Here is a 16,753-nt window from a genome sequence, read left to right on the forward strand (position 1 = left end):
TCTCCCCGCGCTTCTGAAATTGTGAATTTCTGGTATTTCCGTTACGAGAATCTTTAGTCCTTCCCAGGGGGGTGAGTTCCGGAAACGACGCCGTTTGACAAGGCCTTTTTCTCAACTTAGTGGCCACGTATTCAATATGAAATTATTTTCACTACAACGTTTTTTCAACAAAAATAAGTTAAAGGATTCTCATTCTCTCTCCAAAATGTATGTTGCAAATAAAATTGAAAAACAACACCAAAAACACTTCGAAATATAATACTGATCATAGTAACCAACTTATATATAACTTTGTTTAGGAAATCGACTTTTAACTTGATTTCGTAAATTAAGCTTAGCTTATAAAAATTAATAAGTTTGTTTATCAATCATTTTTCTTTTTCATTTTTTTTCATTAACTTACTTGATATTTTTTGACCTTTTCTAATCAAATAATTAATTATATTTATTTATATCATTTATATTTGTCAATTAATAATTTATTAGTTAATCTTATCGTCAAACACTTTTAAGTTTCAATTCAATTAGCTAATTTTTAAAATTCAAACTTTTCATATAGCTTATAAACATCAATTAACTTATAAGTTAATTTTACCAAGACCTAAGTGGCATAAGTGTAAAATTTTGATATATATATATATATATACATTTTTCAACATTCTAATCTAACCTATTAATTATATAGGAGATTTATTCAGATAAGAGTGACAAATAGTTATCTACTTTTTGAAAAATATTAATATAAAAACCCATATTAGCCTATACTAATTAAATTCATTTTTTAATGATACTTTAAGAAAAACATCAATTACAGATTATAAATTTCGAAAACACAACTATTGTGTAATTTTGAAAGCAAATAAATTGACCATTGTGTTAAGGGTTTTTCCAAAAGGACTTCGATGATAATGATAGTACTGGTTGAAAAAATAATATTATAATAAAATATATACATATATAGTAAAATGGTTAGAATTTTGATTATATCATTTATATTTTTTTGGTACATCTATCATTTATAATTTATTTTATTTTATTTTATTTTTGGTCTGATATTTAATATTTTATTTTTCTAAAGTATATCTTATACTTTAAAAAAAGTCAAATTAGTGAGTTATTAACTTGTAGTTGAGTATATAAATTGGGATTGGTCAGTTGGTTAAAACCAAGATATTGATGTCTAGATGCAATTAAAAAATTGACAAGTATTTTAAGACCACTGACCAATGTGACTCTCCTTTTTAATGATGTTACTTACTTACAATAGTTGATTTAAAAGAAATTAAACTTTTAATAATTGTGGTTATGGTCAAAATGTTATATAATATTTTTTAATTTGGAAATAACAGTGAGTATTTGATTTGGAAATGTTTATGGTTTAATGTCAGAATAATTAATTCTTTTATTACATCAGTTAATTAATTAATAAATGTTGACATATTTTTTTTAAAAAGAAAATAAACTATTAAAAATTGTGGTCATGGTCAAAATGTTATATAATATTTATTTATACGTGAATGTTAAATAATATGATAATATATAATCAATTATAATTAAGCAAATGTTACTCTTCATTTTTGTTAATTAGTTCTTTTAATATAGTGGTCTAAAAAATAATTCACTTTTTAATCCATCAGATTAAAAGAAAATAAACGATAAAGATATATATTTCAAAGTTATTCTTAAAATAACTTGTTGCCTCCATTTTATATATAAATAATTGAAATACTTCCATTTTTATTGAACTAGCACCGCCAATATTATAGATAAGGTGGGATTTTAGATGAATTCAAGAAAAACTCATAATGAATCTTATAAGAAATAAGGGGAAAAAAATATATAAAAAAAAATGTAAAGGAGAGAACTGATCATATATTACTATTACCTCCTGATGTGAAATTTTGGCTTTAATTTCGAGTATCCCGAAAATATTCATCGTAAGAAACATTTACAGATTTGTTACAGAAAAAGGAAAATTACGAGTATGCACAGTAATTTGTTTCCTAAGTTCAAACTAAAGAAGAAGAAGTATGCACATGACTGTGAGATTAACCTCCCATTGACATAAAAAAAAAATTTAAAAAAAATCCTACTAATCTACCGACCATCGCAAATTCTACTGTTAGTACTTAGTACTGATAATAAGAGTGGCTGATAAAAAAAAATTGCTGATAATAAGTGTTGGTAAAATGGGTTAGGATGAATTTATTTTAATCTTCACTCTGCTCTAGATTTTAATATGATTATTCATTTGAACTCAAATATAATTCAATTTTAGCTAATAGACTATTTTTCAAAAGAAGTTCATAGTTTTAAAAATTGGTTCAATGATTAATCTGTTCATGGTATTAGATTATTGGGTCAGTAGTTGAATTGGTGAGTCATTAATTGACCTGCATGACCCAATATGTAATAAAAAAACAAATTGTATATTTGTCTAAAAATATTTAAAAATAACATCACAAATTAATATAACATAAATAATTATTAGATACCAAAATATTTAAAAAATATTATTGTCCAAGTTCAAACAAACAAATAACAAACATCACAAACATAAATAAATAGCTAAATAAGTTTTAGTTCATCATGTGCTCCTACTTTCCAATATCTAATATAATATCTAATTGTATTCACTACTGTTCCCAATTTTGTTGTTGGGACAGGTTCTCCATTCAGCTCATGTTTTTTCAGTACAACATCTAATTTGTTTCGCGGCAAGAACTCGTTTGGAAATAATAATCCGCGAATGTTAATCAGCAAGTGTACTGAGTCGCACAAGTAATATAAAATGATAAGAATCAAGTATCGAATCACAGGAAATTTGTTTCATTAAAAAAATGTGCATTCAATGAGTAAACATTTGTGTAAAACAAGTAAATAATCAAAATAGGGTTTTTTTTTTGTCTACAATTCTAATTAACTACAAACTAAAGTATCTAACAGTGAGAGGTGAAAATAGTTGAGTAAAAGCGTTGGGTCATTCTATTGAACCAACTTTGATGTTACTAAATATTTTTCTCTATTTAACGTTGTTTTAGTGTTCCTATGTTGAAAACAACTACCCAAACCAAGATCCCTCGAGTGAATGAGCCTAATTCTATTTAAACTTCGTCCTTGATCCCTCAACAAACTTGGTTTAAACGATTTGCATTAAGATTACAACATAATATAAACTAAATCACTACACTATGTCCCCAGACATACAATTTTTTAGCTTGCTCTATCAAGTTCTAAGGTTTTAAAGTACTTCCCAGTACTAAAAATCAACTTTACATACAAATGGGTGATCAAGCCACAAGCATGCAAGAAATAAGCACAGATAGAAGTAATGAACACATAAAAACAACCTTAAATAGATAATGAAAAGATATTACATCAAGTGTTCAGCAGAAATCCCCAACAAAAGGTCTAGCCTTCCATGGCAAGTTAGCAACTTTCAGCACAAAGGATGAGAATTAGAAGAGAAACTAAGATTACAAGTGATGAGGATGTCTCCTCCACCCCTTGAACCCTAAAATCACTCCTAAAACCTAAACTCTCTTAAAGGCAGGAGCTTTGCTCTGTTTTCCGTCTCTCTCTGTGTCTCTTTGTTTTCTCCCTCTGTGTCTGTTGTCTTTTTACGCCAACTTCAGTGTTTTAAAGGCTCCTTGACATTTCAGATTCTGAAGGCTCGCTTAGCGTCATTTTCTCGCTAAGCGCGAGTTAGTGAATTCTCGCTTAGCGAGTTGAACGCGCTAAGCACGAGAAGGAACAAACGATTCGCTGGGCGAGCTTGCAGCGCGCTGGGCGCCGACATTTGTGACTGATCATCTTCTAGGGTTTCCCCATGCGCTAAACGGGCTGAGTGCCTCGCTTAGCGGATGTCACTCGCTAAGCGCATATGCCTCGCTTAGCGAGACACCTGCTGCTTCACCTTCTTCTACTTTTAGCCTGAAACTGAAGTTGATTCACATTAATTCACAAAAATGGGAGTATCTGCTGAGCAAAATCAAACTAAACATGAAAATATGTACAAATCCTACAAAAAGAACCATAAATTTAGGGAAATATGCTAATTTAATGAAACTATTCAATACAAAAGTTAGTCGTAAATAACGACTAACATAGTTCAACAATGATAATTATCCTACTCACAACAAATTAGACAAACTAAAACATTAAGTAACCGCTGATATGAAAAGAAATTCAACTTATAATCACAAACAAAACTGTCTCCCATTGATCAAAACAACACTCAAATAGTTCACAATAATAAAAAGCAACAAAAATAGTCACCCATGTTCCAAAAATCATTCTCTTGATGCATTAAATTTCACAACTCTTAAAAAACACAAACAAAATATAAAGAACACACGTTTAAAAAAATGACTATAACTAGAAAAAAAAAAAGGATCAGTAATCCAATCTGGGTCAATGGGTCACCAATTTGACTGCAAACCCAACGGGTCGCTTCGGGTTCTCTAGGTCAAAAGTACACCCGATTGAACGTAATATCCAACCCAGATCAGTCACCGAGTTGACAGGTCACTCTAGGTTGAAAGCACACCGATCGAACGTAAGATCTAACCTGATCCAGCCACCAGGTTGCGATTTGACCTGTTGGACCGGTCAGGTGAGTCTGAGTCTTAAAATTTTGGTTAATAAAAATATATCATTCTTTTTTATGCTCACAATATATATAAAAAGAAAAAAAATTATACCCAGTCTAAATTATTTTACAAATACATCACAATATGTTTTTTATAGTTTAAAAGTTAAAATTCACTTTCAATAGGGACGAGTTATAAATACTCCTAACTAATAATATTAAATATTCTATTAATTATTAAATTATAAATTCAAATTAATTAACGTTATTGATGCCGTATTAAATGAATCATTAGTATTTAACCGTAAGTTTATGTTTTTTTTTTCTTTTTTCAATTAATGTTTACCATGGGTTTCAAAGCAAGCGCATTCCAATTTTCTTCCTCCCCCTTTATCTTCAAATCGTCCCCATTCAAGGCATTCCTTAAGAACAAAATCATTTATACAATATATATATATATACACAGCAAAAAAATGACTAATTTGGTAGAAAAGGGGAAAAAAATAATATCATTAAAATAGCAGTATACGAATTTTATATATAGTAAATCCTTCCAAAAACGAGAGAGAAAAGAAAATCCTCTCATTTACTGTCCAAATTTGTCAAAAATGGTACGTAATCAAAGTCTACTAAAAAAAAACACCATTTGAATCAAATTCTACTCTTTTGAATAAGATTTGATGTGAAGACCACGATTCTGAACCAAGACCCATGCTTTTTTACACCAAACATTACGCTAGCTAAATGCATTTAAATAACACACACCTCGATTGGTCAAACAATTCATCCCCACAATTTGTAAATCTCACTCCCCCATTCTTCACTCTTCACTTTCCTTGAAATCCCCATTGGGAAAAACTATTATCATCCTCGATCATCATGGATCCCAAATTAAAGAAGATCCCAAAATCCCTTCGAGACTACCTCTTCAAGATCAAAACCCACCAGCGTACACACATCAAATTACCCTCTAAGAAATGGATCCTCACGTCGTGCAAACATCCTAGGACTCCTTCTCTCGACATAGACAACATGAAAAACATGCACCGACAACTACGTCAAAGACGACGAAGCCATGTTAGCGGACATCGACCGTTTCCTCTTTGAAAATTTCAAGTCCCTGTTCCTCAATGATCTTGAAGAACCCGCCAACAGAGTAGAAAAGTCTCCAGAACTGGGCCCCATGCCATCAGGTTTGACTCTTATAGAAGGTTCGATGAATCGCCACTGAACCTCTTCACGGTCACAACCACCGAAGCAGGGTCCAGCTCCGCCACGTCGGAAAGCGAGATCGCGGAGGAGCAGACGGTGATTCCGGGAAATTGTGTGGTGGTGCTGGCGAACTCAGTGAACCCCAGCAAGGATTTCCAGCGATCCATGGAGAGCGTTGTGGAAGCGAGGTACGTAAAAATTAAATATCTTTAGTGGCGCATGTAGTGACGGAACTTTAGTGACGAATTAATTGATAACAAAACTTAGTGACGGAAAATTGTTATTCCATGTTAAAATTCTGATATCGTGAAATTTTAGTGACGGAGTACATGCAGTTTATTCTGTGACTAATTTTAATTTTTCTAATAGATTGAGGAATTGTGAAAAAGTGGATTGGGACTTCATGCAGGAGCTTTTGTTCTGTCACATGAACCTGAACAACAAGAAGTAGTCGCACAAGTTAATTCTCAGCGCCTTCGTCGACGTTGTCATCGCCATGCGCAGCCCCTCGGATATTGCTCCGGTGAAGCTTCGAACGGTTAGGATCGGAAGGAAGGTGCAGAAGAAGACAAGGAAGCAGTTACCTTGGAATTTGGGTCGTCATCATAAATTACTTGTTGGAGGACGAGTTTTCAACCTTCGTCGTAAATCATAATAAAAGCATGGAAACAACTTTGATTTTTCAAATGTAATGTAATTTTTTACATGTATATATTTAAGAGTTTTATGCTCTTATATAAAATAATTTTATATTATTATTTAATCATAATTTATTGTATAAATTATTTTAAGATTATTTTTAAAAAAAAGTTAACAAATTTATCTGAAATTGAATGAAAATGTAAAATTTATTTTTTAGTTGATATATAATATTTTTTTATATTTATCAGAAATTTATTTTATGGAAAAGGGATAAATTTTTTTTAAATATTTTTGTTTTTTTTTTTGCTGAATTTTTTCTATTAAATGTATGTTTAACAAAGTTTTATACCGAAAGTAGATAAAAAAAAGTGTGATTTTTCTTTTGTTTTTTGTTTAGTTAAGTACTGTACGCAAATAAGGTGGATGAAAATGTGTACTTCTCCCGCATTCTTTTTACGGCAAAACAAGAGGAAAATATCCCTGATTTTTACTTTAAATAAATTAAATATAATATAAATGCGGTCTACGAGTCTATTTAAGTAAAAAAAAAATATGATTTAATATTTAATTTTCTATTAACTTATAATTTATCTATTAATAATTCATTGTATGTGACGTAATTAGAATAATATGTGTTTTTTTAGATTAAGTAATACAATATATGAATACTAAAAAAATACAGCTTTTTAATAATGTAATTTTAAATTCAGTAAAAAAATTATGTAATTTTCAACAATACAACCTACAATCAATCATACATTACAAAAGAGAAATAATGTAATTAATTATTTTGTCAAACTCATCTAAGTTTCGGCACTATTTTATTAATTATCAATCTTGATAATATTGTTATTTATAAAGGGGCAAATATTGCTCTTTGTCTCTGATATTTTTCATCTTGAATATGTTTTCAAATTTTAAATATGTAATTTAAGTAAATCATTCGATGACTTAAATAAATATTTGGTTTTTTTGTCAACATTTAAATTTTTGTTATCTGTATTTTTCTATCATTAATTTTTAAAAATTGTTTTACTGATTTGCATGGAAAATAATTTTTCGACTCGCAATAATGAAAATGCTCTCAATGTGTTCAAATTTTTATTTGGACATTTATAATTAATTATGTCTTAAATGATTTATCGAGAATTTCAAGTCCAATCTATTTTGCTAATTGAGTAAATTTGACTCATGTATGTTTCAACTTAATTTTTTTAAAATAATAATTTCTGAACAATTTTTTTCTTCAGAAAACTGGTAAAAGGTTTTATTTAAAATAAATAAATACACATATATTTATTTAAGTATATATATTTGTAATACTTAATAATATTTAGAATATATTATAAGTCATTATATCTATATAGGTATTGATGATGTAGTATATATAGTCGTTGTTTTGGTATATATTTTCTCTATATTTGAGGTTGTCTATCCACAACATGAAAATGTGTAATTTATCTTTCTCCTTTGGCTTAGTGTGCATTATATAAACCTTGTTAAGCCACAATCTTATCATATATTAATTCTGTAATTAGTGGATATAAGATATGATAAGATATAACAAAATATGTTAAAAAAATGTTTAGAATATGATAAAATATGTTAAGATCGATAAGATAGGAATATCATGAAGGATGTATCTAAACTAAAATATGTATAAAGTAAAAATACCTAGTATCTTAAATAAATAACAAAAAAAAAAAAAATACCGGCAAACTTTGTCTCTATGGTAAATTATCTTATGACAATGGCAGTCTGGTACACACAAAAAAAAATAACAAAAAAATTGTATTACGACATTAGTTTTAAATTTACTTTAGATTTTTTTTTCTCTCATTTTAAAAATATTTGATACTACACCGTATTCTGCATTTTATTATTTAATATACCTTTTCAATACGTGTAAGATTTGTAAATTAAAAGTTTCGCTCCTACTTAAAAAAAAAAATCGATCCTATTGCCTTATTTATCCCATGTAAACAATGTGAATTAATTTGTCAGATGTAGTAATAAATATCCTATATAAGTTTCTCCTGTAAAAAAAATCCTATAATTTACTTAATTTAATTATTCATTTAATGAGAGAAAATTATTATTTTTTTAATAATTATTTTTATTTAATTCATCTTTTATTTTTATTTATAAAACTCAATTACTTAATTCATCGTAATTACCAAAAATATATAATTTATTTAATAACAATAAATGTGTCTTAATAAATTTATACACCCTCCGAATTTTAATATTAGCAAAAAAAATGGTTTTGAATTTAAATACAAGCAAATGTCAATTAATTTTTACTTCATTTAATGAGTTTATTTTAAAAAAAACTTAATTTGATAGAGGTTTTAATTTAAATGACTCATTCTTTTACTTAATATAAACCTTTAATGAACAGCAATTTAGAAAAATAATTTATTTTTTAATTGAGGTTGATGCAAATAAATATTATTAACAATTTTTTTCTTAGTCAATGTAAAACAATTTTTTCTTTCTTATATTTAAGGGGATGTATTGAATTAAAATTTAAAAGAATTTTAAAATATTTTTTTTATAAAAAAAGTTTTGTGGTATTCAATTAGAAATTTTAAATATTGTAAATAAGTTAGGTGACATTCAATTAAGACTTTTAAGATTTTTTTGAAGAAGATAACATCATCTAGTGAAATTCAATTATAATTATTCATAACTTATAAAAAGTCTTTTGATATTTAATAATATATAAAATTCGATTAATTATTTTTTAAAAAGGTTTTTGATGAATTTTATTAGACTTTTTAATATAAAACATCTATCAAATAACTCAAATCCTTAAGATTTTATTAGACTTTTTTCTATTGGTTCTCTCATCACACATATCTTTTTCTCTGGTCTTCAAGATGTGTGTGTCATATATTTTTTTCCTATTCTTTTGGAATAAAAAAATATCAACTATATTCCTTCCCTTTGTATTTTTCTCTTTATTTTCTAAATTAAATTAATATTTGTCTTATTTGTTAAGATTAATTATGCTTTCCTTATATTGACTATGTTCATTACTTAGTCAAATATTTTCATAATTGTCATCCTTAATTTTGTCATCCACACAACTCAATAACTTTCTTACTCATTTTCCCATCCTTAATTTCATGTTAAGACTAATCATGCTTTGCTTATTATTGCATCCCATCTAAACATGTCATTAAATTTATCATGAAATAATTATAGTAATTAAAATAAAATAAGAAAATCAACATATAATTTTAAATCTATTGTTCAAACCCAAAAGTGAGAATGAGAATATGCTATTGTAAGAAATGTTACTATAGGAGAACATAAAGGTATAATCAATATAGCTATTAAAAGATTTAAAAAACTATATTGGTTTTACTTTATTTTTTTTATCTAAATCCCATCATTTTTAATTATTTTTTTCATTAACTCTTGTAATTTTGATTGTGTTTTTAAAAATTCATTGAATCCTTTCAAATCTTAAAAATTTATAAAATCATTTTAAATCCTTTAAATTCGTACGATAAATCTATTAAAATTCAAACTACTATAGAAGTCTTCTAAAGAAATTTGATTAGTCATAATATTCATACATAATATTCAAAATCAATAAGACTTTTTCATGCTAAAATAATCTTTTAAATTTTTAATCCAATATACTTTCTAAATCAAGAGGAGTACTATCTTTGTTCTTATTTGTAAGACTCAATTATCTAATTCATGATTAAAAATTTATATATTTATCTCTTTTAGATGCATGTGAATACAAATCTCTATCTTATTTAATTATGAGTGTTTTATTATAAAAATAATTAATGCACGAGATAATATGGATTTAATCTTATATAAATCAACAGACACGGTTAAAAAGCTTGTTCTTATAAATTGAAACAAAAATAGATCTTTTATCAAAACTAGCCTTGTGTTGTCATTAAATTTGTTATTTTGTATCTTCCACTACAAAATAGAAAAAATTATTAATTGTTTTCTATTAAAATTAATTAAGGATATTTTAATAAAAAACAATACAAAATATTATAAATTAAGTCTTATAAAAAAATAAACATAATTTTAATTTAAGTTTTATAAATAGAAATTGAAGATGTAATTTATTTAAAATATACACATAAAAACTCATATTTTCACACAAAAAAGCTCATATAATACAATTTTTAAATTTAACAGTAATATAGCTTAGTAATATTATTTAAATTATTTACTACATTTGTTTTTAAATATAGGATTTTTTAAAAAACAGTTATCTCTTTTTACAAGACTAAGGGAGAGATATTCAATTACGATTTCAAAAGATTTTAAAAATTATTTTTTTATAATTTTTTTAAAAATATTTAATCAAAATTTTTAAATAATAGAAATACTTCTTATAGTATTCAATCAGGATTATTAAAATATTTTAAAAAATTCAATAAAGTAAGCTGATATTCAATTAAATTTTTTTATAATTTTAAAAAAATCTTATAATATTTAAAAGTATATAAAATTTGATAAATTCTTTCTTAACATGAATTTTAATAAACTTCTAATATCAATATCAGTTAGTTACTTGACAACAAGAATTAAAACTAAATTTTTTAAAGAAACTAAAACCAAAATAAATCCTTAAAAGACTAAAGTAAAAAAAATATTATTTTATAGGGAGTAAGTTATTATTTAAACCAATAATTTGATTATGATATAATGATTTTAATTATTTGATTATATAAAATAAAAATTTATTTAATGGTATACAGTATGAGGGAGAAGATGCTTCTAGAAACAGTTGGGTGAGGTAGGAAAACTGCAAAAGCATCCGTGCGGGTGGGAGCGGGACCCACATCCACCAGTGTTTGTTTCTCTCGTATTTTTAAGACCTAAAGACCAAAATTCCACAGCAGCCCCCACCCAATATCTTTTCCGGGGGTACAATACAAATTCCGAACCCCCCATATTCCTCCCTCGCCGATCGCTCACGTCAGGTAAAACCCTATTCCTCCACCCTCTCAGATCTCTCCCTCCCTACGCTTGTTACATTCATCGGAATATCCCAATTCTGATCCAACCGATTCCGTCCTATACTCTTCATTTTCTTCACGTCTTAAATTACTGTTATATTTCTAATTCATTTATTTACTTTATTATTTTTGCGCGCCGTTTTTTGGACGATTTTGTGGTAATTGCGGGTGTTTTCGATTTTTCAGATTTGTTTTTTTTTTTCTTTCTGTTTTGGACGGAATTTTGATCCAGCAAGATGAGCGTGGTGGGATTCGATTTCGGTAACGAGAGTTGCATTGTTGCGGTTGCGAGGCAGAGAGGGATTGACGTTGTGCTCAATGATGAGTCCAAGCGTGAAACGCCCGCCATTGTGTGCTTCGGTGACAAGCAACGCTTCATTGGCACTGCTGGTGCTGCCTCCACTATGATGAACCCTAAGAATTCAATCTCCCAGTTTAAGAGACTCATTGGTAGGAAATTCTCTGATCCCGAATTGCAGCGGGATCTTAAGTCGTTGCCGTTTCTTGTCACCGAGGGGAGTGATGGGTACCCGTTGATTCATGCGCGGTACATGGGTGAGTCCAAGACGTTTACGCCTACCCAAGTGTTTGGAATGATGCTGTCGAATCTTAAGGAAATTGCGGAGAAGAATCTTACTACAGCGGTTGTGGATTGTTGCATTGGAATCCCGGTTTATTTTACTGATCTGCAGAGAAGGGCGGTGCTGGATGCGGCCACGATTGCTGGTCTGCACCCACTTCGGTTGATTCAGGAAATGACTGCCACTGCCTTGGCCTATGGGATTTATAAAACGGACCTTCCAGAAAACGATCAGCTGAATGTTGCGTTTGTTGATGTTGGGCATGCTAGCATGCAAGTGTGCATTGCTGGATTCAAGAAGGGGCAGCTGAAAGTGTTGGCTCATTCATATGATAGGTCTCTCGGCGGTAGGGATTTTGACGAGGTTTTGTTCCATCACTTTGCTGGGAAGTTTAAGGAGGAGTACAAGATTGATGTTTTCCAGAATGCCAGGGCTTGCATCAGGCTCAGGACTGCCTGTGAGAAGATCAAGAAGATGCTTAGTGCGAATCCTGTGGCGCCTCTCAACATTGAGTGCTTGATGGATGAGAAGGATGTCCGGGGCTTCATCAAGCGAGATGAGTTTGAGCAACTAAGTCTTCCAATTTTGGAACGTGTGAAGGGACCTCTGGAGAAGGCACTTGCTGAAGCAGGTCTTACCGTTGAAAATGTACACACAGTTGAGGTGGTTGGTTCAGGTTCTCGGGTACCGGCCATTAACAAAATATTGACAGAGTTTTTCAAAAAGGAGCCTAGGCGGACAATGAATGCTAGTGAGTGTGTTGCTAGGGGCTGTGCGTTGGAATGCGCAATTCTTAGTCCAACGTTCAAAGTACGAGAATTTCAGGTAAAGTTTCATACGTTGGATTGTTCTCTATTTCATTTCAATTCAGAAGGACCCTCATACGCCACTGTTGGTTTTGTAAGCTTGCTTGCTTATTGTCTTCTGTACTTGTTGTAAACTGTACTGACCTTTAGGAATTACTGTATGATTTATGAATCTTAGCATGATTGATGCTTATTTTAATTACATATCTGTGGTATCTACCTGTGTTTAGGCCTTTAGGAAATTCATGCATCAGTTTCTTCTGTGCTTTTTACATATTTGTGAATTGTCATTGCTGTGAAATTATTCATATACTAAGCTTTGCATGCGATATGATGTTGCTATTTTTGTAAAGGTCAACGAAAGCCTTCCTTTCTCGATTTCTCTTTCATGGAAAGGTTCTGGTCCAGATGCACAGGACAATGGATCAGAAAATCAGCAGAGTTCCCTTGTTTTTCCTAAGGGTAATCCCATACCAAGTATCAAGGCACTGACATTCTGCAGGGCAGGAACATTCTCTGTTGATGTATTATATGATGATGCAAGTGGGCTGCAAACACCTGCTAAGATCAGCACATATACTGTGAGCCAGTTTCCAACTTTCTTCTTTTTTTGGTTATATTATTTTTTTGGCTGTGCTGTGACTCATTTGAGTGTAAGCAGATTGGTCCTTTCCAAACTACAAATGGTGAAAGGGCAAAAGTTAAAGTGAAAGTTCGTCTGAATCTGCACGGAATTGTATCCCTTGAGTCTGCAACAGTAAGTTTTTTCTGTCTTTAGGGATCCCCCTTCCCTCACCTACTATAACCACCCTTGTGAACTTATGATAGTATACAGAGCATCTGTTCCTGTGATCTAACAACTTCTATTTGTTTTGTTTAGCTCCTGGAAGAGGAAAAAGTTGGGGTTCCAGTTACCAAAGAGGCAGCAGGGGAAAATACTAAGATGGACATTGATGAAGTCCCTGCTGAGGCTGCTGCACCTCCCGCCTCCAATGACACTGGTGCTAATATGGAAGGTGCAAAGGCTAGTACTGATGCCTCTGGGGTTGAAAATGGCATCCCTGAGGGTGGAGATAAGCCTTTGCAAAAGGATACTGATACCAAGGTAAGTACTGTAGAAAAAATATTCAAGCATATGCTCGAAATGTCTTTTCATTTTTTATGCCATTGTTGATTATTTTAGCAATATTTTTGTTGTTTTATTTTGAACATGTTTTGTTGAGTTCTTATGTGGTGCTTCTGTGTGTTTGCATCATCCTGTTGTTGATTTAATTTGCTTGATTTCCTGCTTCAGATTAAATGTAAGTCTTAGTGCCTGTTGACTTGAGAAAATGTTTTCTCCTTTTGTTTCTTGTTTTTACTTTTGATTAAAAAAATAACACATTGTTTTCATTTTGTTTTGTTTTTAATGATTTGTGTAAATAGTGAAAACATTTTTTTTACCATGCAAATCTTTGAAAACTGGAAACAAAGTAAAGAGGTATGCCTTTTTTGTCGCGATTTGTAAAAAATGAGAGATCAAAATAGATATTTTTCTCTTTATAAAAAGACCTCATGTTTTCCATGAGTGCACTGCCAGTCATGTACAATGATATATAATACATATTATATACTCTTCCTGTTGCTTTTTTTGTGCTTCAGTTAGAGTTGTTCAACATGGTTAAGTGATATTTTGTAATTTGGTTGACTGGACTCTTAATGTTGTAGGTTCAGGCTCCAAAGAAAAAGGTTAAGAAAACAAACATTCCTGTAGCAGAGTTAGTTTATGGAGCAATGGTGCCTGTGGATGTCCAGAAAGCACTAGAAAAGGAGTTTGAAATGGCTTTGCAAGATCGTGTGATGGAAGAAACAAAAGACAAGAAAAATGCAGTTGAGGCTTATGTTTATGACATGAGAAACAAGGTGGGTGTTATCTTTTTCTTCTTCTCTTACTCAGGGTCTAACATCAACTACAAATGCCTGTCATATAATTGTTGATTTTTTTTTTTCCGTTATCATTTCAGCTTAATGACGAATACCAAGAGTTTGTCACTGCTTCAGAGAGAGATGATTTTACTGCTAAACTTCAGGAAGTGGAAGATTGGCTTTATGATGAGGGTGAAGATGAAACTAAAGGTGTATATATTGCCAAGCTTGAAGAACTCAAAAAGGTTAGGAAGTTTTGTTGATAAGGGAATCCTAGCTCCCATTCCTCAGTCAAACTGTAATATTGTGCAAGGAAAAGGGACCAGAGTACCTCTTGCTGTTATCCTTTGTGTTTTTTTGCACAAACATAAATGGTGTGAGGTATTTCCATGCTAGTTTTAACATAGGCAATCTCAATGTGATTGCAGCAAGGTGATCCAATTGATGGGCGATACGAAGAATTCACGGAGAGGGGTACTATAATTGAACAGTTCGTGTATTGTATAAATAGTTACAGACAAGTTGCAATGTCAAATGATCCTAGATTTGAGCACATTGACATTAACGAGAAACAGAAGGTAATTGCATGTCAATTTTCTTTCCCTTGTTTCTTGGAATGGTTGTGAATAAATCTGAAACCATTTTTCTTTCTATGTGTTTGTAGGTCATAAATAAATGTGTTGAAGCTGAGAAGTGGTTTAATGAGAAGCAGCAGCAGCAGAGCTCACTTCCAAAATATGCCAACCCTGTACTCTTGTCAGCTGAAATGAGAAAGAAAGCTGAAGATGTCGATAGGTATTTGTTTAAATTCTTGCTTTGGATATGTAGTTTTTGGGTTATTTAGACATCATTTGGCTTAAGTATATATTTAGTGTCTATATGTCTGATGCATTTGGTTTTAGTCATTTTTACATATTTTTCAATTGGTTTTGATTCTCATAAATTTTAATTTTTTTAAAAATAGTTCTTATTTATGATGTCACATCAGTAATTATTTATAGGTGACATGATGCAGATCGCCAAGTAGTGAAGAACTGTTTTAAAAATTTATAAAATTTGTGAGGACCAAAATCAGTAATTTTTTTAAGGAGTAAAATGAAGTTATATTTACAGAATTAAAAACACATTTATCTTAGACTTTGTTGGTTATCCCTTTACTGTGGCATTGCTTAATGTATTCTTATAAATCAGTCTAGTTGGGGAAGGATTAGCTGTCACTTGTGAACCTTTTAAGAACATCTTGAGTTCTCTTCATTATTCCTTTTTCCTGTTTAAAAAAATACATATTTTTTGAATAGGTTCTGCAAGCCGATTATGACAACACAGAAGCCAACAAAGGCAGTTACTCCAGCAGGACCAGCAACCCCATCTTCTCAGAGTGATGAGCAACAGCAACCCCAGGGGGATTCTGATGTCAACAGTAATGAGAATGCTGGGAATAGCAGTAGTCAGGCTGCACCAGCATCTACCGAACCAATGGAGACTGAAAAGTCTGAGAACACAGGCTCTGCCTAATTTTTTTGTTGTTGGTTTGCTCTCAAGTCTCTACTATTTGTATAAGCAAAAGAGAATTTTGCTGGGTTGACAGTGAGTGTGGCTCCTTGGATATTTGGTGTAAGTAGAACCCTCTCGGTTGGTTGGTAACCTAAGTTTTAATTAATATTATGGTGGTTCTTTGGAATCCTGATTTTTTTCACGAAAGAGTTTAGAAGAAAAAACGACAATGTGGTTGGAATTGGCCAGAGTTACTTTCTCTAGGTTTATATATAGATTATTTGTATAAGATTTTTAGACGATGAATGAATTATAATGTTCATTTCCCGTTTAATACTTGCGTTTATTTTACGTGGCATTATCAACCCTTGCTATACCAGTTTTGCGTTTATTCATCCAAAATAACCATTATAAAAACTGGCTAGACCGAAATGGTTTGACGATCAACTAGTAAGAATATAACTGGTTAGATTGGAAATGTTACAGAACTGTGTCTCGGTCAGGTTTTTTAGTGAA

The 16,753-nt window shown here is 30.6% G+C and overlaps 1 protein-coding gene across 2 annotated transcripts; it reads left to right on the plus strand.

Moving 5' to 3' along the window:
* Positions 1-11,278: 11,278 nt before the first annotated feature.
* Positions 11,279-16,571, plus strand: LOC100816539 (heat shock 70 kDa protein 14). 2 transcript variants are annotated; one of them, XM_003531635.4, is made up of 10 exons: positions 11,279-11,415; positions 11,638-12,857; positions 13,192-13,419; positions 13,500-13,595; positions 13,719-13,943; positions 14,546-14,740; positions 14,842-14,988; positions 15,172-15,321; positions 15,408-15,538; positions 16,042-16,571. In XM_003531635.4, the coding sequence occupies exons 2-10, from the start codon at positions 11,688-11,690 to the stop codon at positions 16,256-16,258; spliced, it is 2,559 nt and encodes an 852-aa protein (XP_003531683.1). In that variant the 5' UTR covers positions 11,279-11,415; positions 11,638-11,687; the 3' UTR covers positions 16,259-16,571. The 2 variants fall into 2 exon arrangements, with proteins under 2 accessions (XP_003531683.1, XP_006585595.1); XM_006585532.3 differs by having other exon boundaries at positions 14,552-14,740.
* Positions 16,572-16,753: the final 182 nt, after the last annotated feature.

Source organism: Glycine max, chromosome 8 (assembly GCF_000004515.6).
Source record: "Glycine max cultivar Williams 82 chromosome 8, Glycine_max_v4.0, whole genome shotgun sequence".
Classification (NCBI taxonomy): Eukaryota; Viridiplantae; Streptophyta; class Magnoliopsida; order Fabales; family Fabaceae; genus Glycine; species Glycine max.

What these genes read in the sequence shown, in the direction of transcription:
- LOC100816539 (XM_003531635.4), top strand. Translation starts at nt 11,688, where the DNA reads ATGAGCGTGGTGGGATTCGATTTCGGTAACGAGAGTTGCATTGTTGCG. An exon ending in AAAAGGATACTGATACCAAG is followed by an intron (nt 13,944 to 14,545) that starts GTAAGTACTGTA and finishes TTAATGTTGTAG; the next exon opens with GTTCAGGCTCCAAAGAAAAA. An exon ending in TTTATGACATGAGAAACAAG is followed by an intron (nt 14,741 to 14,841) that starts GTGGGTGTTATC and finishes TTATCATTTCAG; the next exon opens with CTTAATGACGAATACCAAGA.